At 31.4% G+C, this 25,947-nt stretch overlaps 3 protein-coding genes across 4 annotated transcripts; 1 reads left to right on the top strand and 2 right to left on the bottom strand.

Annotated features, from left to right (window-relative positions):
* The first annotated feature begins 3,959 nt into the window (after window positions 1-3,959).
* On the top strand, window positions 3,960-5,644 carry LOC115714920 (uncharacterized). The gene is made up of 2 exons (XM_030643715.2): window positions 3,960-5,034; window positions 5,147-5,644. The coding sequence occupies exons 1-2, from the start codon at window positions 4,185-4,187 to the stop codon at window positions 5,233-5,235; spliced, it is 939 nt and encodes a 312-aa protein (XP_030499575.2). The 5' UTR covers window positions 3,960-4,184; the 3' UTR covers window positions 5,236-5,644.
* A 9-nt stretch (window positions 5,645-5,653) lies between these two features.
* Window positions 5,654-9,505, bottom strand: LOC115714764 (pectin acetylesterase 3). 2 transcript variants are annotated; one of them, XM_030643545.2, is made up of 13 exons: window positions 9,149-9,505; window positions 8,872-8,954; window positions 8,624-8,753; window positions 8,462-8,535; window positions 8,253-8,339; window positions 8,025-8,149; window positions 7,832-7,892; window positions 7,580-7,633; window positions 7,420-7,497; window positions 7,029-7,134; window positions 6,789-6,934; window positions 6,384-6,487; window positions 5,654-6,043 (listed from the first exon to the last, which is right to left on the bottom strand). In XM_030643545.2, the coding sequence occupies exons 1-13, from the start codon at window positions 9,363-9,365 to the stop codon at window positions 5,809-5,811; spliced, it is 1,500 nt and encodes a 499-aa protein (XP_030499405.2). In that variant the 5' UTR covers window positions 9,366-9,505; the 3' UTR covers window positions 5,654-5,808. The 2 variants fall into 2 exon arrangements, with proteins under 2 accessions (XP_030499405.2, XP_060962611.1); XM_061106628.1 differs by lacking the exon at window positions 5,654-6,043 and having other exon boundaries at window positions 6,409-6,524.
* A 680-nt stretch (window positions 9,506-10,185) lies between these two features.
* Window positions 10,186-14,338, bottom strand: LOC133032611 (protein ABC transporter 1, mitochondrial-like). Its single transcript, XM_061106627.1, has 8 exons — window positions 13,678-14,338; window positions 13,364-13,589; window positions 13,132-13,284; window positions 12,582-12,740; window positions 12,088-12,247; window positions 11,530-11,639; window positions 11,304-11,420; window positions 10,186-11,059 (listed from the first exon to the last, which is right to left on the bottom strand). The coding sequence occupies exons 1-8, from the start codon at window positions 14,097-14,099 to the stop codon at window positions 10,664-10,666; spliced, it is 1,743 nt and encodes a 580-aa protein (XP_060962610.1). The 5' UTR covers window positions 14,100-14,338; the 3' UTR covers window positions 10,186-10,663.
* Between the last annotated feature and the right edge of the window lie 11,609 nt (window positions 14,339-25,947).

Genomic DNA, 25,947 nt, shown 5'->3' on the forward strand with positions numbered 1-25,947 from the left:
AGCTTCACCAGTTTTTTGATGATCAACTTGTTGATAGCATTCTTAATGTCCCAATCTCTGGTAATAACTGTCAAGATGATCTTTTTTGGAGCAGAAATAATTCTGGTCTTTTCAGTGTCAAAACTGCCTATCGCCTAACTCTTACTTCTAGGGATATTCCTTCTTCATCATCTTTTCGCCAAAGCAAACATTTTTGGTCTAGGATCTGGTCTTCCTCTGCTCACCCGAAAGTTAGACATCTGGTGTGGCGTGTGCTGTCTAGTTCTATCCCTGTAGCCTCTTCTCTATTTCATAGACGCATCATACCTTCCCCCATTTGTCCTATCTGTCATATGAAGTGGGAAACTGTGGAACATACTATACTTGAATGCTCAGGTGCTAAAAAAGCTTGGAAACATTCTCAATTTTTTGACTTTTATGTTCGTAATAAAAGATTAAATATTTATGATTTTATTGTTCAAGCTATTGATCTCTATGACAAATATAATGTAGCTGTTTATTCTGCCTAGTTTTGTTGATATGGAATCAGAGGAATAATCTCCTTCATAATAAAAAAATCATTGCCTTCTTGGCAACTTTTTGATCAAGCCTCTAATTATTTATGGGAATATGAACATGCTTCTCACTCTAGTTTTAAGACAGATATTTGTGCTTGAAGATGTGATGAACAGGTTTATTCTCCCCGACCGGATCTTTGGAAAATCAACACCGATGCTGGTATTAGAAACACTGCAAAAAAACATAGTCTGGGAATAGTGGTCAGGGATGACTGTGACAATATAAAGGCTGGTTTGATTGTTCCCATTGTGGGTTTAGTTCCCCCTGAAGTTGCTGAAGCTAAAGCCATTTTGACTGCTCTTTCCTGGTTGCAGGCCACCAAGCTTCCTGTCACAGTTCTTTAATCGGATTGTAAGAGTGTTGTTGATAAAATTTATGTAACTAATTGTTATAATTCTGTTCTTAGTGACATTATTAATTGTATTAAGGATTTATTGTTGTTCAGTCTTAATTTGCTCATTGTTCATGTACCTCGTGAGTTAAATAAAATTGATCATGCTTGTGCTAAGGCAAGTCTTGGATTAGATAGTGAATATATTTAAAATGAGTCTTTACCTTCCTTCTTCATAACCTGAAAACTTTATATTTCTTTTTTCTTTTCAATAAAGTTTTAGGTTTTGTCAAAAAAAAAAAAAAATGTCAAAATAGAGACTATTATAAATTAGTTAAGAGGGTAAAAGTTGATAATAAGTATATTTCTAAGTACTTATACAAAAATATATATATATATATATATATTTCTAAGTATATAATAAATCTTCGTAACAAAAACGTACATATAAAATTTTACCAAAAATAGCTAAAAATAGTGTATGTATTATATATTTGTATGTACATATAATAGGTGACCCCATCACCGCTTAAAATTTTGTACTTTAGTTGTATGTGTGATTCTGTTCTCTGACATTATGTATGATGATGAGATGTGGCCATCCAACTCATCATTCATTACATGCCACGCATCCATTATTCTCTGTAACTGTTAACTAAAACCCATCCCCTCCATCATCATCACCATCGCCACCTGGTACACCATACACCTTTCCTTTTTATTTTTCTCTAACTATTCCATAAATTTAATACTATAAAAAGACAAATGCTAAAATACTACCCACCACTCCTTAAGTTGCTTCTACATAATTTACATTTTATTGTAATAATTTTTATAAAATTGATATATATTTTTAATGGTATTTTTTTTTATTTTTTAACTAAAATAAAGAGTTACTTTTATTGTTGTTGCTTTTATTATTTTTTTTTATTATAATTAGTATTTAATTATTTGAATGATATTTTATAATTTACATTGATTAAATATAAATTTTTATAAAATAATAAAAAAGTAATAGTGTTCTTAATTTAAATACTATTAAAAAATTTATCAAAAAATTATGAAGCTTCCTTTAGAGAATATAGTTGGAGATGCCCTAAGTAAGATTAAGCACCAGCAATACTCAGAAGATACAATATTATTTAGTACTCACTTAAGATATTATATTACTATTAATTAAACATTAAGTTTTATATAATATAATTCTTTACTTACTTGTATAATTTAATTTAATTATTTATAAATATTACTTATTTATTTATAAGGAGTTGTCTTAAAATAATGCTAAGCATCACTAAGATTATCTCGATAAATAGTATAAATTTTATGTTAAATATAGCTTAAAAATAAATTAATATTATATTTATTAATTTATAATTGTGCTATGGTACACTAGTAGTAAAATAATTTTCTTTTTTTAATAAATACGTGTAAAAGATTTAACAAAAATATTAAAATTTTATTCAAACTATATAAAAACCATATTAAATATATAAATAAAAATATAATAAACTATTGGGTGATTCTACAATGCACCCTCTTAAAATGGATGTACTGATTACCCTTAACTTGTTTCAAAGATTCAGAAGAATTTTTTAATCTAATTTTTTTTCATATTCATGTACGTTATAGCTATTTAAGATATCCTACAAAATTTTGAAAAATTCGAAATAATTTACAATATAGAAAGCAATGTTCAAACAGTCTATTTTACACGCGTATAAAATAAAATAGTCACGCGTGTAACACACTGTTTGAACATAATTTTCGGCGTGTTAAACTTTTCCAAAATTTTTAAAATTTTGCAGGATGTCTTAAATAACTATAACGTACATGACCATAAGAAAAAATTTGACTAAAAAATTATTTCGGATGCTAAAACAGATAGGGGTGCATCAATATATCTATTTTAAAAGGGTGCATTGTAGAATTTTTCTAAACTATTTATTATATTAATGAGTAGTAAAAAGAGTAAATAAAAATAATAATATTTATTGTTGTATAAAATTTAATTTATGTTAAATTTAACACAATTTTTAATATATTTAAAATTTAAACTGAATTATAGTTTTAATTTTATGAATATTAAAAAATATATACAAGCACTTTTCAAACTAAAAAACATGAAAAGGAAAATTATGAGAAAACACAATCACACACGTGATAATGCATGTGACCTGTATGAAAGAAGACGACAAAAGAGCTGTATAGTAAATATCTGAAAAATTATAAGAAAGAAGAAAAGAATACGAATAGAATGATTAGAAATGAAAGAGTTGACACGTGTCATGACTCTTAGTAGGAGATGAGTTTTTTTAAAATTTTATTATTTCAGTGTTCAAAACGCGTTTCACATTACATCAGCAAATGTCTATGGTCGGATAGCTGGGCCCACTCTCCATCTCTTTGTTGCCACGTATACCAAACCAAACCAAACCAAATGCAGTCAAACCAACCAAACCTTTCCTTAATACAATATTAATGATTTCTTAGCCCAAACAAATATATATAATATATTAATAATAAATAAAATTCAATTTTAAAAAATAAATAAATGAATAAAGATATATTTCAAACTGTTACAAACATGTTTGTGATGAAAAGGGTTCATCTTTATCCTCTTCCTTTTTAGTTTTGGATAACCTTACACATACACAAACACACACCAATAAAGAAAAAAACTCCTCATTTTGGATTTCATCACCACATTTACTATTCTTACAGTTAACAGTTAACTCGGTTACCATACACTACTATCTCTAGTAGTGTTGTCATATTTTTCCTAGTTCTTTCAACTTATAACTTTCACTATTGGATATTCACAACAAAAATAAGCTCAACCATACCAATTAATATATTACTTTTCCTTTTTACCAAATTGTGACACAATTACACGCTCCATTACTCTACTCTTTAATTCAAAACCATTTCTCTTCTCACCAAAAAGTGGGGGCCATCGTGATTTGACCATGACAAGGAGAAAAAAGAGAAAAAGTGGAGTAATAAAGGTAGATGAGGAAAGGGCATATAAGGAAATTTCTTGAATGATTTGAATGAATATTAAAAAGCAAAGGATGGAGCTATAAATAGTGGAAGGTGTTTAGGGGGATGAAAATCTTATTACCTTTAACTACCTTATCATCATCAGTAGAATAGAATCGAATGACACACAAAAGCTCAAACGCCACTACTCTCACATTTGACACTCCTCAACATCATAAATAGCATCAAACACTCATTCACTCACTCTTCCTCTTCTCCTTCTTGTCCCTATTCTTATTCTTATTCTTTACCAATGGCTTCAGATGAGAGTATGACAATTCGCTCATTTATTTCTATGCAAGAAGATGACTTATTGGAAGCTGATGCTGATGTTGAATTCGATGATCCTCATCATCTTCTTCATCAAAACCCAAACCAAAACTTCTCCAGGCTTTCCATCTGTACCAGCAGCTCAATCTATGGTCCTGATGATGATGATGATAACGATGGTGATATTGATATTGATATGGGCCCGTACATGTCACGCTTGTCCATTGAAAGCTTCGATGGCGACGTGGAAGATGGATTCTCCGATATTGGGAATAAACCACTTCCACTTCCTATGAACAAAGGACTACTATCTTCCGACTCAGACAAAGACGCATCCCCTGCCGGCTGCTACTCACTCCCGGCAACCCCACCGAGGCGGAGGACGCGGGGGCCTACCACGCCGATCCCAGCTGTGGTTCTAGGCTACAAAGAGTGTGCCAGCGAGACTGAGGCGGCGGACGATATGAAGAGCAGCAGAAGGCGGCGGAGGATGAGGATGAGGAGGAGAATCATGAGAGAGAGATTGCTGCGTGACAGTGTGTTTTGGGAGATGAAAGACTATTTGGTGGATAGTCATAGTCGGATGGTGAGTAGTGATGATCATCAGCCGATTGAGGAGCCGCAGGAGCCACTGCCTGTTCTCATAACCAGGCCAAAGGGAGGGCAGAGATCTCTGCGAATGGATTTGGACGAAGTCAAGGCTTGTAAAGAGCTGGGATTTGAGTTGGAGTTGGATACTGTTGTCCCCTCTAATATTATTATCCCTTCGACCTTTGACACTGCCAGTTCTACTAGCGGTGGCAATTCTCCTAGTTGGCGTATCTCTAGCCCAGGTATATATCCATAATACATATACATATATCTACTTCAAATATTGGTGTTTGTTTAGTAGTGTTGTTATTGTTGTTCTAATTTCTCTGTTGTACACGAATTGTGGCACTCCAGGCGACGACCCTCGAGATGTCAAGGCTCGTCTCAAGGTTTGGGCACAAGCAGTGGCACTGGCATCCACATCTCGACACGCAACTTCTTGACTCGGTACTTGATTTTGGTTTAGTTTAGCCATTTTTAATTAGTCTTCGTGTTTTTCTCTCTGTTTTTTTTTTGGCGGCATATACCGGTGTTCTTTTTCTTTCATTTGATTTGTTATATGAACTTTTGATACAATTTGAGTGGGGATAGGAGTGGGGGTGAGACCATGAGAAGAATGTCGATCCCAATGTAAATACACAGTTGTAGGAAGGGGAATGAATACAGTTATTAGTTTACTTTCAACATATTTATTTGTTTGGCTTTTGAGGTTATTTGTTGTGAGTGCTTGCTCTGGCTACTTATGCTCTGTACATCTTCTCCTACTTTGTAAATACTAATACACAAAAACATGGCCTTTTATTGCCTAGTTTTGGGTGTAGAGGAATAATGTCATTTGCTCACATTTTTGTACTCGTGTGATTTTCAATAATTACTACAATGGATATGCATTACCAACACATGTTACACTGATCCAACATAGTAAACCCTCTATCTAAATTTTACGTTAAGAATGCATTACCAAGACATGTTACACTGATCGAACAAAGTTACAAATTAAGTGCGTTTTACAAAAATCATGCTCTGGACTGCAGGAAATTGTATGAAAATAAAATCAATGCGAGGCCATAGGACAATAGCATTGATTTACTCATCCGAAAACCCTGACAACATAATAGAATGATGCAATGAAAACATATTAGAGGCGTCATGGAAGCCAAAGATGACAGATTTTGGGGGATAAATGTTGTTAATCTTGTGGACTTAGATTCATAGACCATGAGATTGGGAATGGGGGATGAATCTTCATTGCTGCAATGATAAATATGCATTTCAGTTTCTCTCACAAATCAGGATTGACATGGAGAGAAAAAAAAAATCTAATATCTAGGGTGTTAGAAAGTCAAGTTCACGGAATTGTTAAAACGAATATACTAATATCCAGGCAGGAGAGCATTGGATTAGAGTTTTATGTTCTTCTTTGGTTAAGAGATCAAAATCAACTGAAATGAATGGTACAGTTATGCAAGCAAAACATTGAATGTTTTATTTATATAAAAATGATTGATACAATTTCTTCAATTGATATTTCAATGGTAGGTAGTACTAGTAGGTGACAACTAAGGAATGAATGGTTAGTTTAAGTACTCACTTAAACACAAGATTGTGGCAGGTGTTGTCACATGGATATGGACAATCAATTTCTTTAACCTTTTCTCTATCGAAGTACCAGTCTCCAACAGACACCGCAATTGCCTGAGAATGGGAATGTGACCAAAGTCAATTAGCTACCCTTCATTTCAACAGACAAAAACATAAATTTTTTAGTTTATTATTATTACATGGCACCCCAACTGTTTGCTATGGTAAAATATTAATCTATTCAGTGTACTCTTAGGCCTTCCAGGTTGCTTCTTAAAGCATCTGCCTGTAGGACATCACTCTTAGCAGCAATCTCATACTTATACCTTATAGTATGCCTACCAACTTAATTAAAAGGAATCTTACTGCCATTGATATGAAAAATTAGGTAATAAGAGATTTAGGTAGAGCTTGCCTTGTTTCCGAGAACAGGGGAATTGTCCGCAAACCATGTATCTTGTCTCTCAGATTGGCAGTGGGCAAAACAGGAATTTATGAATAATCCATTTTGACTGGACAATGAGAAACCTTTAATGGCACTAATCATTTCATTTCTGAAGTCTGCTTAATTCAGATAGAAGAAATGGAAACATTAAGCTAATGTGGGTGAATATAATATGCTTAAAGAAAATAAAAACATGTTAGAAAAGATCACCTTGAAGAAACTGGATTTGGGATGCATTACAATGTGCATGATTTAATTTACATTCGTTCCATGAACCGCTAGGATCAGCTGATGGGGGAGCTAAACTAGCTTGGAGCTGTTGGTCGACACATGAAATGTAACACTTAGCTAAGGAAAAACGAAAAGAAAAGAAAAGAGAGGGAGAGATAGAATGTTGTTGTAGCCAAAATCTGAAAAGATTAAACTTGACAATGCTAGACTATATGTTTACAGTAAACTCGGTAAGCATCCCAAGTAATGACTGTAAATTCCTCTCCATGTGTTTGGAAGAGGGGTAAAGAAAATGCTATTAGAATGAAGGTCCCTGATACAATAATGCATATAGTTATGAATAATAAAAAGTATGAAAATAGAACATTACCTGCCATGCATCATAAGCAGCATTTAATAGAAACATTGGAGTCTGGATATTTGCAACCAAATTTTGAGGGAAGAAACACTGAGAGAGAAAAAGACAATTTATCAATTCCCAGCAGAAACTTGTGCAATTATAACACAATCAAGAAAAGACAGAAGCTCACCGAGGTGGGATCCAGGTGGTTGGTACAGCTTCCTGACAAATTCTTTTGTATTCCCTGGAAAAATATTTTGTCAGCATAAAAACAAAAAGAAGTTTATCAAGCACAAATGTTTCTGAAAGCCATAATTTACTATTATTCGACCAAGCCTTATTCCGAAATTGTTTGTTACAACAATAGAACACATTGATGAACTTAGGGAACTTTGGATCGAATCAGCAAAGACCCAACAGTAGCTTTATAAATTCACACTACCTGCAAGGAAACCACGCCTTTATACAAATTTCTCATGGTGTGCCCACCAGATACATCAGTTCTGCACAGTTAAATAAACAAACTATCATATTGACAGTGCTTGTCGTTTGCATCCTCAATATTGTGTTTTCCACAGTGACATAAACCACAAGAATAATAAAGATTTATAGAAGCTAAAAGAGTGGCTTATTACGCATCTAGGAAGAATCCAGCATCACTTAAACATTTCACTTTGGTAGTTTTGGGGAAGAAGCTCCGGAACTCGTCACAATGTAGTATGGAGGCCAGACCCCCAGCAGAGCATCCAGATAGAAGAGTCTAAAATGCAATGGCATGGATAATAGCTAAAGAGCATCAATCAAAGCCAAATAAATTTCAAAGAAACACAATGAAATTGGCTGTAAAGAGCATCAATCAAAACCTGTTGAGCATTCTTCATCCCTTTTGAGAATAACTCTTGAATGGCAGCCAACCATATCCTTTGTCCTCTGAAATTAAGTTGAGAAGCCTGAGAGAAGAATCCAAATCATTCTAGAAATCAATACAACTAATGAAAAGGAAAAGACTAAACACGTTTTTATCAAAGGGGTAGGTAGCAGTAAGTATGATTAATCATGATATTGTTTAAACCTCATTCTTTGAGTCTCCACTAAAAGATGCCCCATCACAGTAACGTAGCTTGACTCGGTTCCAGTTAAAAAAATCTGTGAGCGTATAGTGTAAGCTCGTTAAATCAATGTACACTGCAAACTAAGCATACTTAAATAGTATATCGTTAAATAAATATGAGACCAGGATTTTCTTCAGGTTTATTGCTCAATATTCCGGTGAAAGGCAGCTGTTTTTCCATAAATTTTGATGAACCACGGCGAGTAGTTTTACGATAAACACAACTTCGGATTGTATTACACCACCCTCCTCCCTATTAGAGAATAGAATAGAAACCAAATTAAAAGTAAAAGCTCAAGTTAGAGAATGGATCCACATGAATGAGTTGAGATAGTGAAATGAGATGAGTGAGTGAGTGAGTGAGATAGCACCTCCAACTGAATGAGCCAGCTGTTTGCTCCCGATCCGGAGCCTGGGTGAATATGGTAACCGGGCAGTGTTCCATCCAAGCACACTGTCGTTTCATATTCAAAATTCAAAAAAGTGATACTGAATATGTGAGTGAGAGAGGACCCGACATGGGTTTTCCAAACAAGTGTGTGTTCTTACGAAAAGCAAGGAACTTTAGGAATGTGAAATGAAAGTGAAACATGTTTAACAGTTAGAAGAGATCTATGGCTAAAAAGAAGAGACTGAGAGAGATCAAACCAGCTCCAGTAGAAGCAGCAGAGGAGATAAGAGTGAGGGGAACCATGAGAGGCTGAGGCTGTTGTTGAGCTGCGGCGGAGGAGCCATCCTCGTCAAACAGAGAAAAGACTCTTTCTTGGTGTGATTCAGTGAGAGCAGAGGCATTCCCAGCCGCAGAGAGTGCCAACAGTGCTGCAATCGACACCATCATCATCATCATCTTCAGCTGAGCTTCCATCTGTTTTTCTCTTTACTCTTCTTCGCTTGAGGCTTGAGGAGCAGTCCAGACCAGACCAAACGTGAACAACTGAACATAAATACAATTTTAATAACAGTAATATTGAGTTAGCCAAAAAAAAAAAAAAAAAGACAGTAATGCTATCTCCTCAGATTCTCATGCGCATGTTTTCTTTTCTTTTCATTTTTTTTAAATAAAAAATAGAAACATAATAATTAATAATTAGTGTAATTTTTAGTAATAATGTAATATTGTAGGTTTGTTTTATTTTTTGCTGAATAATATATCTTAGATTTGGAATTGAAAAGCGTGTCTTTATTTGTATGTCTTTTTTTATCATTTGATGTCCCAACCAAATCGGGGAGCCGTGTTTCTTGTTCTTGCTAAGATAAGGAGAGATTACATGTTTTTATGTTATTGGTTTAACACAACACATTTGAGCGTAAACGATCATGCTTTGAGCACTTAAGACTACAAATTCAATCCGTAAGGTTTGTTTGAAACAAAAGAAGGAATAATTAAATCTATGTGAGTGAATATGCGGTTAGTTTAGAGAATAGACCATAAATGATATGTAGCTTTCTTGGATAATAGACGTAGCAGGTAGGTAGACAATGACAATCACTGTTACCAAAAGGAACTCCTTACTTAAAGCTAGAAATCTAGTCCACACTCTGTTGTATAGGCTAGAAAGATAGAAAAGAAGTTGAAACTCACGCTCTATTTTATTGAGTTTTATTAGAGAGCTATTGCATAGCAACTACCACATAATGTCCACCGACAGCCTTATTAGTTCTCATTACAACAACCAATCACAACATAGACAGAACATGCATTATATAGATAAACATCAATTACATCATATGATTTTCCATTATTTTTTACATATATATTATTATTGAATATTATTACATAAAAGTAAAGCACACAAGATATCATGTAAATAAATCTAATGTCTCCTCTCTACCAAAAATTTGAAACACAAGTCCTTTACACTTCTCTGTGATAAAAGGAATTTCTATCAATGCAACTGCATCCATCCAAATGGCATGCCCCGTAAATTAGACTCTCTCTCTCTCTCGCTCTCTCTCTCTCTCTCTCTCTCATATTTAAAGAATTGAATTTTCTGTAGTCTGATTTGAATTATAGCTTCATTATGTCTCACTCTGACATTTTATCAAGACCTGGCAACTCAACTTTGGGACCTTAGATGGCAGATTTGCATCCGCCAATTATTACTTAATACCTACTAAAAAACCATCAGTGTAGAGGTATAGTTATCTATTCAAAAACTCTTATCAAGATATAATGCCACTTGATAGTTTCTCATCACCTTCTTCACCAAACTGATAATGCTCGTATATTTCGAGTAATAATTCCCTGCATGGTACAACAGCCCCAAGCTTGATACAAGCCAAAAAAGCACCAGAAAGCTTGCGATGTAGACTGTACGCCTCATCAGGTGGTGGTGTGAGTCTGTGTTTCAGCATTGTCGCACCGAGGTTTGAAAGGCTTTGTGTGATATTGGCAGACCGAAAGTCATATCCACCGGGTCTCGAGAAAGGCAACCCCACAACAAAACCAGCTTGGACATGAGTCTCTAGCATTATCTCTGACTCCATTCCTGAGAGGAATCCAAGCCTCTTCGACATCTCAATGACCATATGTTTATCTCCGTTTGCACACGCAAAAACCTAATAAAAGATGACATTGGAAGATCATCAGAGACATGCAGCTTGTAACCTATAAGTCCTCATTTACATGATGCCAAGAGTCCTAAGCAAAATTGCTACTTTAAAGTCATTAGTAATGATAGCTTTGTAATTATAAAGCCTTTCACTACAGATAATCTACTCTATCAATTAGGCAGGTGGCAAGTTAAGAACATTCATCTAACACAAGATTTTAAATAGAGTTAAGCAAGCAACTGGACCTCACCATTCTTAGATAGTCATCAACAAAATGTTTTGGGTAATCACGAGCTGCTCCAAAGTCAATTAGATTGATTGTTTTGGTCTCCTCATCATACAAGAAATTACTCCAGTTAGGATCGGTCTGCATCACATTAAACATGATGGAAGAAAGTCAAGATGGGAGCCTGAAATTATGAAAAATCTGAACAAATCATGAAGGATATTATTCACTTCCAAATTATAGAACATGCCTGCATGAACTGAAAAACAAATAACTCCATTAAAGTGAGTTCCAGCAGCCTCTTGCCCACATAGTTGCGAGTTTCCTGGGATAACAATGCCACCTTATCAATTGGGATCCCTGTAGCAATAAAAAGTTAATCTAGTGACAAAAATATGTACTGGTGAAGGATAAATTCTCATAATAATGACCTAGCATCATTCCATGCTTTCATTACAAAGATGTTTAGTTAACAATGGAAAATTACGCCAGAATTATAATGACAAAATAAAACAAAATGTCTCATGACTAATGCAGTCATGGAAGAAATGTCACAATAATGTAACCTTTCTATCTACAAGGCTTTTTAAGATTTGTAATATAATTCTACTAGTGACTGTGACCTCCTTTTACACAAAACAATATAACTTGGCAAGGAAGGAAAACATACTTATAAGTGTGAATAATTATGTTCTTATCTACCAAAATCAGAGGTAAATAAATTGGAATTATTCACAAGCATTCATAAGACTTCCAGATCATATCTGATCATAAATCAATAGAGCAGATAAATAACATCTATACCCACCTCTAACTAGCTCTGTAGTTAACACTCTTTTGCTTGATATATCATCCACAACCATAGGGACATAGAAACCTTGTTTATTGGACATCAGTTCTCGAAACCGTTTTTGATTTGTTGCTTCCAACACATAGTCACATTCGCGAGATAACTCTTCTTTTGCAACCTAGAAATACAAAGATTAATTTGAATTTCGAAACAGCCATAAGGAAATATTTCTCAACTTCATAGGCACAAGTAAATAGCTCAATATGGATAAACATTAAGTTGTCCTATGTAGAAGGATTTCCAGGCTCTTGAACTAGTCATTCTTAGGGAGATATAACTGATATACAAACAAGACAAGATGTTTGTATACGTCTAAAAGGAAGTAAATACAAGATGAATCTGTTACACATAATTTGGAACTAGAAAGCCCAAATGATCCTTAGTGATAGATAACATGATTCCACAAGATTTATTGAATATCAATAAAGCATATAAAACAAAGACAATCATACCTTAATTGCTCTGTCAAGGTAAAGTCCTTTTGGAATGAGATTTGTATAATCTAACAGAAGTTTCACATTATCAATATCACTTTCAATACTATCTGCGACACCAGGGTATTGTATTTTCATTGCGACATCCATACCATCCTTTGTAACAGCTCGGTGCACCTAAACGATTAAGAAGATACAGATACACGAGTTCAGTTAAATTTACATTACAACAAGAAAAGCATAACAGTAGGTGGCGTTTGGTTGAAGGTAATGAAATGGAATGGAAACAAATTTTATTTCATTTTTTTTTGTTTGGTTGCATTTTAAAGCATTAGAATGTCATTCTAATATAATAATTTTTCCATTATTTTGGTTTTGAAAATGATGGAAAGACCATTACAGCATAAGAAAAAATTTAATAATTTTTGCATTAGAAATTTGTTTCTATTCCATTTTTTTTTATTCATATTCATATTCATGTTCCCATTCCTATTTCTATTTCAATGTTTTCATTCTTCCAACAAAACGTCACCTAAGTCTAAGTGTATGTTAGTAGTTGTTGTCATACTTGGCCAATGCTTGCGGCAGCCATTGGTTCAAAATCAAAGCTTTTCAATTTCGAGGACCATTGAGAACCCAATTCAGCGTCCAAAACTTGACTGAGCTGGTTTTTGGGCATCACATCTGCACCTTGTCGCACAATATCCAGAGCAGCCAATATCTAAAAGAGGAAACAACTGATGATAATATATAAATATTTGAGAAAAGCATTATAATTTAGATAGAAATGCGAGTAGTACCGGAGCAGGGACAAGAGACTCGTCCTGTATACTCAACATCTGGCCGATTTTGAGTGCTGCACCACGCATCCTACAGAGCGCGAGAGCCAAACGTTCTGCGTTTTTTTCAGAGAGAAATGGTGAAAGAGCTGATTTGTCTTTTTCCGTATCACCTCTGCCGTAAACGAGCCTCTTCGCAGACTCCTCAACAGTTCCCCATGCAAGCCCAGCTCCCAGACCAGCAAACCTATCAAAATCTATTCAGTCACACTCATTCATCTACTCACTCACACCTAATCAAGCAAACAAATTCATCGTAAAACACAAATTAGAACCCGAGTGCTCTGGAGAACGGTGTTGAAGGAACTCGTCTCTCCCTGGGCTTCCGCCTCTTCGATAATGGCGCTACAGTTGGAGCTTCGGACGCTGTAGCTGTATTAACAGGATCGTCATTGACGCCAATAACGTCCGTTGATGAGAAACTTGCGGATGGAGATGGCGGAGGTTGAACTGCATCATCATTGAGATCTTGATGTGATTGTGATTGTGGTTGTGGTTCAGGTTGATGAGAAGACTCAGAGGTAGGAATAGGGATGGGGTTGGGTTTAGAAAAGGAGCGCACCTTGCCTCGGGTGAGGCCGGAGGAGAGCAGAGCTTTCTTGAGGATGGACTGAGGATCGTGTCTGGCCAATTCTCGGGCAACTAGAGAAAGCCCATTCAATAGCCTGCTTACGTCTTTCAAAGAATTCGAACTCATGGCCGGCGCCGGCAATCGCAGTCGTCGTCGTCGCGTCCTCCACCTATTCTTCTCGTATGTTTTGGTAGTTCAAGGCTGAAGCTTATGGTTATGGTTGACGACACAGATCTATTGAATCTTCCCAAGCCCAGGCGCAAGCCCAGGCCCAAGTAAGCCCAAATCCAAAACTTCAGGGGAAGAATGGCACACGTCGACTCCTCCTAACTCACTGACGTGTCTCGTGTCTGCGTCTTTCCTTTCCTTCCTATTTTCAGTTAGGGACACTTTCATTTTCATTTATTACAATGAAAATAAAAATACTTTGAGACGATGTCGTCTGACTGTCACTGAAGAAGATTGGACGGGTTAGTCGGGTTTCGGGTTTAAAAAATTGTATTCGGATCTGACTAGTGAAATTTTTTTGTAGTGTATAAGAGTATCTTACCCTTGTCTATGTTGGAAGACCATATTCTTTTGTAAAATTGTTACCAAGACTATTGCATGTCTCTGGGATGGTTTATAACATATATTTTTTGGTTGTCAGGTTATATTATGGGTTACTTTGTCCACTTTTGTCCACATATAATAAAATGTTTTGTTTGTTTGTACCAGTGAATTTATTAATAATTGCTGCTAATTATGCGAAAGTTAGCTGTGTAAAGGTAAAAAATAACAGTGTGGCGGGATTAATAAATTTGGTTTACACAAGTGGAGGGTAAAATTTGTTTTCCACAAGTTGAATTACTGGGTTTATAAAGTTAAATGAAAATTAGAAATGGAATTGTTAAGTGAAATTGTTAAAGTCTTGTTTGGTAACAGAGATGTTTATCCAACACTCTAGTATTGCCTAATTAGTTGGAGATGCCTGATATAAACCAGGATGACAATATTTATTTGAATATTAATTATGTTAGACATTTATATATATATATATATATATATCTTTATATATTAAAAGTGCCTATTTAACGGCAATTCTTGGTTTAACAGAATATACTCTGTTAAATTTAACGATTAGGTTTGATCTCCCGTTAACAAATAAACCCAATAATTAAACCAAAAAATTAAACAATCTTTTAAATATTAATAATCTCTTTTTAAATTAAAAAAAATCATTTTATCCACATATCTCTCTAACAAACCTATTTTGACCTCCCTGAATTCGATTTGTCCACATATCTCTCTGAATTCGATTTGGCCGCACTCGCTTCTGATCTCGATCTCAAGGAACGCCAGATGATGATCCAAGGTGATGCTGCTAGCTCCGGAGATTTCTTCTCTGAAGAGTCACATAACGTCTCTTTGGATGGTGATTTCAGTATTCAGGTTCAATTTCTATGACACCATTCATTCCTTTTATTTTCTTTCCTTACTTGGTTTGACTTCCCATTTTTGTTTAACTTGAGTTTTCAAAACCCAATAATTACTTTCTATATTTGCTTGCTTGCTTAGTGGGAAAGGATGCAAAATGAAATAGAACGAAGAAAAGGAAAAAAAAAACTAAATGATTTATTGTTTATTTTAGCAAAGAAAATCTGTCTGTATATTTATTAAAAAATGGAGTGAAAGGATATTATTTTACACTCATTTGGAATTTTTTCTTAGTTGGTCTTCAATTACTATAAATAAGTTATCTTTACTGAAATTACGATTGTGGAAAACTTGGGTCTTTGGTTCATATGGCTGCTGGCTGTGTTTAGAGTAATGGTCCTTTTTTGTTTGTGTATATTTATGAGAGGGCGGGCGTCCCCACACACACACATATGTATACATATAAGGGCTGGTAGGTCAGATTCTTTAGGCTTATTTCTTGACTTGTCACTATGGATAATGAAGAGTAAAAATCATCATAGCAGATATACCACTTCTATCATTGATCTACCTTTTAGCTTTACAAATGGAGATGTTCATATAATATTAACACTTTACAGAATATTTATAGATATAAACTTACATTACAATGTTATGTTAAAAAAAAACTAAATAAAATAATTTACTACTCCAATAATAAATTTATTTACAATTTTATAATTACACTAATATTATTTTTAATACATTATTAAATAATATTTCAAATATAAATATTTAATTTTTTCAAACAAAAAATTTGTAATCTTTAAAAATACAATATATTCAAAATCTTAAAAAGACCAAAATCTTAAATAAAATTAGCAATACGTGGCTCGGCACGTATATTCACCTAGTATAATATAAAATATATGTATGTGTATATAACATGCGGAATAAATAAACATATACACTATATGAATATAAGGATCGAAATACCTCTAGCCATTGATTCTTTGAGCATTAATCCCACATAAGCTTGATCTGCAAAAGAAACCGATTGATTTGGGTAATCGGGCTTCCTCGCTCTCTCAACTCTCTTTAGATGGATTTTGCTGTTATGAACAGAATGAGTGAGGAGCTCGGGGACCGAGACCCTATATTTATAGGTGAGATACTCCATCAGTATCTGTGCCACATTAATTGTCAGAATATTTTGACAATTAATTCAGGAAATCAAATCAGGTAATGAATATAGAAATCTGACCATATATAGAATATTACGTAATTGATTCTGTCCAGATTCAATGAATATAAAATATTCATTTATCAGAATCAATAATATTATTTTATTTCCTTAATTAGAAATATTCTAATATTCTCCCACTTGGTCAGCATTTAAACTAAAATATTCAAACTCAAACGTTCCTCATTATATAATAAACATACAAATCATAGCGACATGTCCTCATTATAAGTCGAGTATTATCTTCCATGTATTACGATATATTTATTATATAACAATGTACTTTATGTGGCAATGTACTTAAGTGAATAAACCCTAACCCTTATGTTTATTCAGGTCCTCTTACGATAATTTTCTCAGATGAAATTAAGGTGCACATAAATATGAGAAAATATCGAAATTAGAGTTTCATTAAATAATTTTTGGTTGTACAAATAAAAAAACTGCATATGGGTTAACTGAATCCCATATTTACTTAATGATCCTTGAATTTGTGTTGCGGCATGCCTTTAGTCAAGGATCTATGCGATCACCCAATTCAGTTTGCGTGATTAATGACCACTTATCACGCCTTTTTATGGCTAAATACTTAATGTCGATATGCTAGCTTCGACCAGTACTCTTATAGTTATTAGCCATAAATATTGTAGCTGAATTTATCGCAAAATTTTCTTAATGGCCCAATGAAACTGTAGTTCTGAACTCTAGGCCTACTATGAAACTCTATAATACATCATACGAGATGTATCCTCAAAACAATAAATGAATCTGACTTCTATAGTGGAAATAACAATCAAGATTCTCTACAATATAACTTACTGGTAATCTTAAGGACGTAATAAAATATTGATTTATGTGAATCAATACAACCAGTGAAGTATGTTAGAATCTAATTGGTTAACTATATTTCCAAATGGTCAATTCATCTTAAAATATGTATGAATATAATTTTTAGTATCTTAAAGATACCTCATCACTTTATATGAAAAATAAAGTGGTCTTAACTTTAGTTATTCTGATACTACTTAACGATCCTGAAACAAATGTAATGCAAAGTCTTATTCAGACTCTTAGGCATACATTAGGCTTCTAAAATAGAAGCAAATGAATGTTCTTAATTTATTCTCACTCCAGATCATTTTTCAGATGCTGGTTCGAGTTGAATTTATCACACTTAAAGATAAAAGTTATATCTGATGAATAATACATAATTTTATTTAATCAGAGATGTTGTGGCTACTCTCTAATTAATTAAAATTATATATATTATTTATATTCCTTATCTCAAAATAATAATTTAAGACATGAATGATTTCAACTTATATAGAAAACTTTTATCATCATTTGCAAGTAACATATTGTCGACGTATAAAATAAATATTACTCCCACTAACTTTCTGGTATATAATTATTTCCATAATTCTCTTTTCAAACCTAAAGGAAAAGATGATATAATACCAATTTGTGAGATGTTTGTTTTAATCTATAGGTAGACACTTTAAGCTTGCATATTCTCACCACTTATTAGAGGAAAATCTTTATGGCAGTCTGTATACCTTCTCCTCTAGTTCACTGTTTAGAATTGATTAATGAATTAAAACAAGCAACAAATGCCAAGGTCTATAATAGAATCTTTTATAAAAACAAGTGAGAATGCAGATCTCCTTTGTTATTGATTCTTATTTCAAAATGAACTTCTTAGCAATGAATATTCTTTTATATCTTTATGTTTCTCAATGTTGCCTAATGAAGATTATTGGTGAAAAAATCTATGCTTAATTAATGTTCTCCACCCCATTAGGCAATTTTACTAAAGATAAACTTTATTGCTCTTTAAGATATTCATTTCTTCATTCGTGGCATATTGTACTACAACTTCAATTCTTTATCATTCTATAATTTAATTTGTGTCTCAAATTAATATTGTAGTTGAACTCTTATTGTACAAAATGTAATCACCAGAAAACATTGATCTTATTGTTCTAATAAGTCATCTTAAGGATGGACCAACAAACTCTTAAAAGAGCAAATGGTTCAATATGCATGTTATTTTAGCAATTACTAAATAACATAACTTATTAGAATTTTATCAATGACTTGTAGATTATTAATGATTAGTTATGAATTCTCAATAACTATTAACCTTAAGGGTTGTTGTGAATCATAATTAATCTAACACTTGAGGTGGAAGTTTGAGAAAATATGAATGATCTTTCTCTAAAACTAGGTTCCTAGATTGATCACTCCCACTGATCAAGTCAATTCTTAATTCCACAGTTCTAGTGTTGTGAGATGGATAATAAAATATGTAACCCTTAAACCTTATAGCTTTTCAAATGAAATATGCTCATTTATGGTTTTGGGCCCAGATCTTTTCTTCGACAATTGTACTCTAACTATATATGGGTATTTATAAAATGTGTACATGTCATCCAGTCGGTTTTCAACCTTATCACAACTCAAATAGACTATAATTTGGGTGTACCAAGCATATGTATCGGGCAATGAACCCATGCTTTTAAAGAAACTTTGCAAATAGACTGTGAGTTTATCCATACTCACGAATTTTAATGTAGTATTCTCCATTTTATATTTGATCTCACTATCTTAATATGCAAAATGCACCATTTCTCTACTTAAGATTTAAATGTCTTTGAAACATATAAATCTATACTTTTGTAGAAAAATTATTTATGTGAGTAATCGTTAAAAAGGAGATGCAAAATTTGAGTCCATGTCTTCAAAATTAATTGACTTGTATGATTTCTAATATGATAGAATTCTAGTATGCACCAATTTTGATTTGTTGGAATACATATTCTTAATGAAATTCACACAAGTTCTAAATAAAGTTAGTAAAATCAAGTGTAATGAAGATCCCCACCATTTACTAACATTTATTCTATTTATGGAGATATGTTCCATAATTTTTGGTGCTATAATGTAGAAGAATTCTTATTAATAACACATTTCTTATTGTCAGATTGAACTTGCATATCTTTATGAGTGACATCATTTGTAGTAAAGACCTCTAAATGTGTCTAAATCAAGTTTCAATAGAATCTTGGAACATAAAGGTCTTTGCCAATTTTAAAACAAAGCCACTACTATATTGCTTGTTCCTTAAACTTCTAAATGTGAGAACTTATCTTGTCTATGGATAAGATTTGCTCACAGTTACTGACTTTCTTAGGTTTATTTGTAAACCTTGCAAGAAATTATGAATGTGGAATAACAATCTAAAATAATCCACTATGTGTTAATAATCACATTAACTATATTAGAATGAATTCATACACAATAAATTAAAATTTATTGGTGATAATAAAGTGTGATTTATTTGTCTTAATTAAACAGTAAAAACTGTACATTTTAGATTAAGTTATCAGAATATATTTTTTGGAAATTTCTACTGGTATGGAAAAAATTTATGGATAGTGATGTAATAAAATTACATATATAGTTTTGAGCTTTAAATGAATCATGTTTTTACCAATGAATAAACATGCTTACATATGAAATCTTATTAAACAAAAATTGCTTGTGGGCTAAATTTTTAATTTAATAAGATTAGATTTAGATGTAGATTATGATAGATTTACACAATTTATGAAAAACTTAAAGTTTAATATTTCTATCTTAATGAAAGGTATGAAACACTTAATTATTTATAAATGTTTCAAAATTTTATACTTTATGATAAAATTATTAAATTAAATCTACATAATTTCCTGTTGGATAAATTAAGAGAATTTAATTTAACATATTAATTATGTAAATATAATAAAATCCCTGTAGGGTAAGATTATTATGTTCACATAATTCATGTCCATTATGTGATCTTGATCCACTTAATGTATATAATTTTATATAATTAAGGATGTTGTGGCTACTCCCTAATTATTTAAAATTATGTGGTTCACTAGACACCAAAGTATAAACTGAAGATTAAAATTTTACTAAATCCAAAATTGCCTGTGGGCTAAATTTTAAATTTAATAAAATTAGATGAACTTTATGATAGATTTAATTAAACAATTAGTTTTGGAAAATGAAGGTTTATTATCTATCTTCAATTAAATTTGTGATAACACTATTAAATTAAATCCCCATAAGTAAATAAAGAGAATTTAATTTAACATATTATCCTAATTAATTATACAAATATAATAAAATCCCTGTGGGGTAAAATTATTATACCTATATAATTAATTACAAGTTATGTCCATTAAGGTGAATTTTAATTAATATATAATTTTATACAAATAAGGATGTTGTGGCTACTCCCTAATTATATAAAATTATATTTTCACTTTGACATTAGGTATTGGGCTCTACCTAAAAGTAATTTCGTTATTAACATAATAAAGAATCACTGAGATTAGTGCTCCTAGTGTGGTCGTCCGAAGATCATTAAAAACCGTTCTAGATATGAGCATTTGTCCCAAGTTCATATTTTCTTATGTCAAACCGCAAAATTACTTACATTTTATTCATATTTTATTCATTTTAGGAAGTTTTATGAATATTTTATGAATAATTTTATGAAGTTTTATGAAACTTAATGTGCTATATAAAATATTCAACCTATCTTAATGTTTGAATATTTCTAAATATATCTAGCACTATAAAAAGAATTTATGTATAGCATTTAAATCATACAAATCAAAATTAATTGTATTAAAAATAGTTTGCCAAATAAATACAAATTAATACAATTATTGTATGATAATAAATTAAATGCTTAATTCCATGATATGTAATTAATTATGCATTTATAACCATATAATATCTTAAGTATTTGTACTAATAATTAATTTGTATAAATTAGGTAAATATACAAATTAGTACAATTAATTATATGAAATGAATTAAATGCAAAATTAAAGAATATACTTAATGGCAGATTATCAATTAATTTAATCAATAAATTACTTAATTGGTAAATAAATATAATAATTGCGCACTTAATTGTAGAATAATTAAATATTCACATTCTTAAAATATCACAATTATTGTAATTACATGTAAAAATAAAGCATGTAATTAATTTACCAAGTTAAAAACTTTTCATAATAATTTATTACTAAATAACATATAATATATGAAGATATATGTTAAATAAGAATGGAAAGTTTAAACAAATATAATTTAATTGACTAAATCAACAAAAATAAGGAAATAAAATAAAATTTCAAAAATAAATCAAAATAATAAAATCTCGGAATTTTCTAAAATTTTTCTTAATTTTCCTTTTTTTTTTTTGAAAAATCTGCCCTGAAAAACGACACGTCGTTTTTCCACATTCAGTGGAAAACGACACGTCGTACGGAGTCGGACTCAAAAATTTCATGCTGAAAAACGACATGTCGTTTTTCACATTAGAGAAAACGACATGTCGTACGACCTTGGGTTCAAAATTCATACTTAAAAACGACATGTCGTTTTCCTCATAAGGAAAAAACGACACGTCGTACGGAGGTGCCAAAAAAACTCTCTACTTAAAAACGACATGTCGTTTTTCACATAAGAAAAACGACATGTCGTACGGAGTCGTCTCCTACCTCCAACCGGGTCAGTTTTGACCCGTTTACTGCGCGCGGGTCCGCTCGACCCGACCCAAAACCCGACCATAAAACTATTTTCCGACGTCCAAAAATCATGAAATCAATTCTAAAATGATCTAAATGAATAAATTAAGACATTCATATAGATTTCATGCATCGAAAACACGTAAAATAAAGACTTTAAAATCACCAAAAATATCGGTCCGATTTTTTTTTTTGAGATTTTTTTATTTTTCAAAATGAGTTTTCATGCTTTAGAACAATCTATATTAATGTATGAATATATTTATTCAGAATGTATAATGTATATATAAACATATATACATATATATACAGAAAATAAAATAATGTACCGTATGTATATATATAATCATGAAATGTATATATGTATATATTTATATATAGCATTTAGGTATACAAACAATATGATATAATAAATATATGAACATATATATATACAATATATATACCTAATGAAATGAAGAAAATATCTATATATATATGTATAAACTGTATATGAATATATATATAAACTGAATGTATATATAAACAGAATGTATATGAATATATATATATATATATATATAAACTGAATGTATATAGGTATATACGTATGAAAATGTATATATATAATATGAATGTATATACGAACCCGAAAACGAATATATAATATATATAAATATATGAACACCGTATATACGTATATATATATATTAAACTCAAACTAAATCAAGGCAGAGATAAATAATCCGCTCTGATACCAACTGTTAGACATTTATATATGTATAATATAAAATATATGTATGTGTATATAACATGCGGAATAAATAAACATATACACTATATGAATATAAGGATCGAAATACCTCCAGCCATTGATTATTTGAGCATTAATCCCACATAAGCTTGATCTGCAAAAGAAACCGATTGATGTGGGTAATCGGGCTTTCTCGCTCTCTCAACTCTCTTTAGATGGATTTTGCTGTTATGAACAGAATGAGTGAGGAGCTCGGGGACCGAGACCCTATATTTATAGGTGAGATACTCCATCAGTATCTGTGCCACATTAATTGTCAGAATATTTTGACAATTAATTCAGGAAATCAAATCAGGTAATGAATATAGAAATCTGACCATATATAGAATATTACGTAATTGATTCTGTCCAAATTCAATGAATATAAAATATTCATTTATCAGAATCAATAATATTATTTTATTTTCTTAATTAGAAATATTCTAATAAATTATTCACCTTTCGCGAGGTCTCAATTGGATCATAAAAAGATTTATTTTGTTGCATCGATTCTTTCTGGAAAACCAATAGTGTAGTTGTGGTGCAAGGGGTAGACGAACCCCATTAAAATGACTTCTTGGTGATATAATTGAAGAAAGTAAATTGTATTTAGGTGATTTGGCTTATGTTACTTTTTTTTTGTTAAACAATGTGCAAATGTATTGGCTCAAAGTTTTGGTAGAGGTCGTCGCCTTTATCGTCATATGATTTTTTAATTATGACACCTATTTTATAATTATTATTAAAGTAACGACTTTGTTTCAAATGTGTATTTTTTCACACCATTCGTGAATTAGGTATACATGAGAAACATTAAAAAAAAATTAAAATTAACAAATTAAAAATGAATTTATATGTGCCATTTGTACGATTTGAATTATCAATTTGTATAATTATTTTGTCTTAATCATAAGGTATTATAACAGTTATTTTAAAAAAATAATAGCAAAATGTCTCAAAATAATGTGAGTTAAAAAACTTTTTTTTAACAACAAAAATCACAATACTTTTAATTAACTAGCAAAAAATTACGTGCGAGGCACGTATACTAAATTTTATGCTAATTTTTTTCTACGTTATTAAAAAGTGATACAATTAAAAATTAAAAAAAAATAATTATTAGTTATTAGGTTCAACATCATTACCCTGTGTTCATTTTTAAGGAAAAAAATATATTTATGAAATAATAATTTGTTGCAACGTGTACAGGCAAAATTCGGAAAATAGAGCATTTATTAGTAGAGTATTGACAATTTCAACTAAAATTAACTGATTGTATACTTTTTTGTCTGCTAACATTAAGCTTTTGATATTTGAGTGGTGAAATCTTATTTGTCCGCTTTTCAAATTTTTCTAACACTCTCATTTTATTCTTCCAACTTTTTGTAGTTGGAGTGATGTCCTTAATTGTTGTATATAGTGTAGTCATTTATTCACCTATTTTCAAATAAAACAATAGATATACAAAATAAAAAATATAATTAAACTCATATTAAAATCAATCTCACCTTTCAATATAGTGAAAGGTTTTTAAATTGATTCATTCTCACTTAATAATTGTGGCAGACCTAACGAATAATAATATTATGTTACCTAATAACAAAATAGGAATCCACCAAACAACATTATCAAAATTTATTCCAAGTATAATTATATAAATCTATTACTCATTGAAGTCTATTAGAAACTCTAAAAAGCTCACAATACGAAATTTCACATCAAAAATCTAAAAATGATCAACTATGTAGCAGCAATGATAATACAATAACTAAAATTGCCTAGTCACATACAGTCTTAAAACTTACAAGAGTGGCATTATTCATTCAAGTTTCGACCAAGTACTGTTTCTGAGTTTGAGTTATAATATTGTGTCTTGTGTTTATGTCTAAATATTGTGTGTGTCTGGCTAATCTAGTGAAGAAGATTGAAGTTTTAATTTTCACTAAATAGAATGAATATAAGTGTATACTTTGTAGTAGGTCATTATTGTGTCATTTTTAAGTTAATGTGTCAACTTGAAAATAATTCATTTACTAAACGGAATAGAGGAGTCAATCTAAAAATATTTTTCTACCTTAATAAATAGAGCTATAGAAAACAAACTCAGTAACTTTTTGAATGTTAAAAAATTGTAAATGGTTATAAATTCAGAGTAAGTAACTTGTGTGTAGCAGCTGGTTAAAGAAGCCAAAATTGAGGTTTATGTATATACTGACAACTCAGGTTCACATTTCAAATTCTGTAAGACTATACTCTCTTCCCTATCCTATTAACAAAAGTTTAACGTACACATAACACATGAATATGACTTTCTGCCCGAAACCAAGAGATGATTAGAAAGTAGAAGCACCGCTAGAACTTTCCTTTGTTTGAAGTAATAATATAATAACTAATATCTTTTATTACATATTAATAATTAATTCAAGATGAACTTTCCAAAGTATTTTTGAAACATCGTGGGATATATAAATGCAATACTTTTGTATAATAGCATGCAGCATGTTGTCTTCATTAGTATTTTTTAAATTTTAAAATGAAAATTAAAATTATAAAATATAGTTTAAGAAATTATAACTAAGGTCATAAACTGGTAAAGGTTGTGTTGGAGTCTACGATTTTTGCTCTAGAAAGAGAAATTTGTTAGATTAAATTTTGGTAGGATTATTTAGCTAAAATTAATCAATTATAATTAACGTTTTCTAATCAAAATATTTGCACCCCCTTAAAATAGATATATTGATATATTTTTATCTGTTTTAGCATTCGAAATAATTTTTTAGTCAAATTTTTTTTCATTGTCATGTACATTATAGTTATTTAAGACATTCTAGAAAATTTTAAGTAATTTAGAAAAATTTAACACGTCGAAAACTACGTTCAAACAGTGTATTGCACGCGTGACTATTTTATTTTATACGCATGTAAAATAGACTGTTTTGAACATTGTTTTCTATATTGTAAATTATTCGGAAT

Source organism: Cannabis sativa, chromosome X (assembly GCF_029168945.1).
Source record: "Cannabis sativa cultivar Pink pepper isolate KNU-18-1 chromosome X, ASM2916894v1, whole genome shotgun sequence".
Lineage (NCBI taxonomy): Eukaryota > Viridiplantae > Streptophyta > Magnoliopsida > Rosales > Cannabaceae > Cannabis > Cannabis sativa.

What these genes read in the sequence shown, in the direction of transcription:
- LOC115714920 (XM_030643715.2), top strand. Translation starts at nt 4,185, where the DNA reads ATGGCTTCAGATGAGAGTATGACAATTCGCTCATTTATTTCTATGCAA. An exon ending in TTGGCGTATCTCTAGCCCAG is followed by an intron (nt 5,035 to 5,146) that starts GTATATATCCAT and finishes GTGGCACTCCAG; the next exon opens with GCGACGACCCTCGAGATGTC.
- LOC115714764 (XM_030643545.2), bottom strand. Translation starts at nt 9,365, where the DNA reads ATGGAAGCTCAGCTGAAGATGATGATGATGATGGTGTCGATTGCAGCA. An exon ending in TGCTGCTTCTACTGGAGCTG is followed by an intron (nt 8,955 to 9,148) that starts GTTTGATCTCTC and finishes ATGAAACGACAG; the next exon opens with TGTGCTTGGATGGAACACTG. An exon ending in CTGCTTATGATGCATGGCAG is followed by an intron (nt 7,135 to 7,419) that starts GTAATGTTCTAT and finishes GTCGACCAACAG; the next exon opens with CTCCAAGCTAGTTTAGCTCC.
- LOC133032611 (XM_061106627.1), bottom strand. Translation starts at nt 14,099, where the DNA reads ATGAGTTCGAATTCTTTGAAAGACGTAAGCAGGCTATTGAATGGGCTT. An exon ending in AGTCTCTTGTCCCTGCTCCG is followed by an intron (nt 13,285 to 13,363) that starts GTACTACTCGCA and finishes TTCCTCTTTTAG; the next exon opens with ATATTGGCTGCTCTGGATAT. An exon ending in TTGTTTTTCAGTTCATGCAG is followed by an intron (nt 11,421 to 11,529) that starts GCATGTTCTATA and finishes AATGTGATGCAG; the next exon opens with ACCGATCCTAACTGGAGTAA.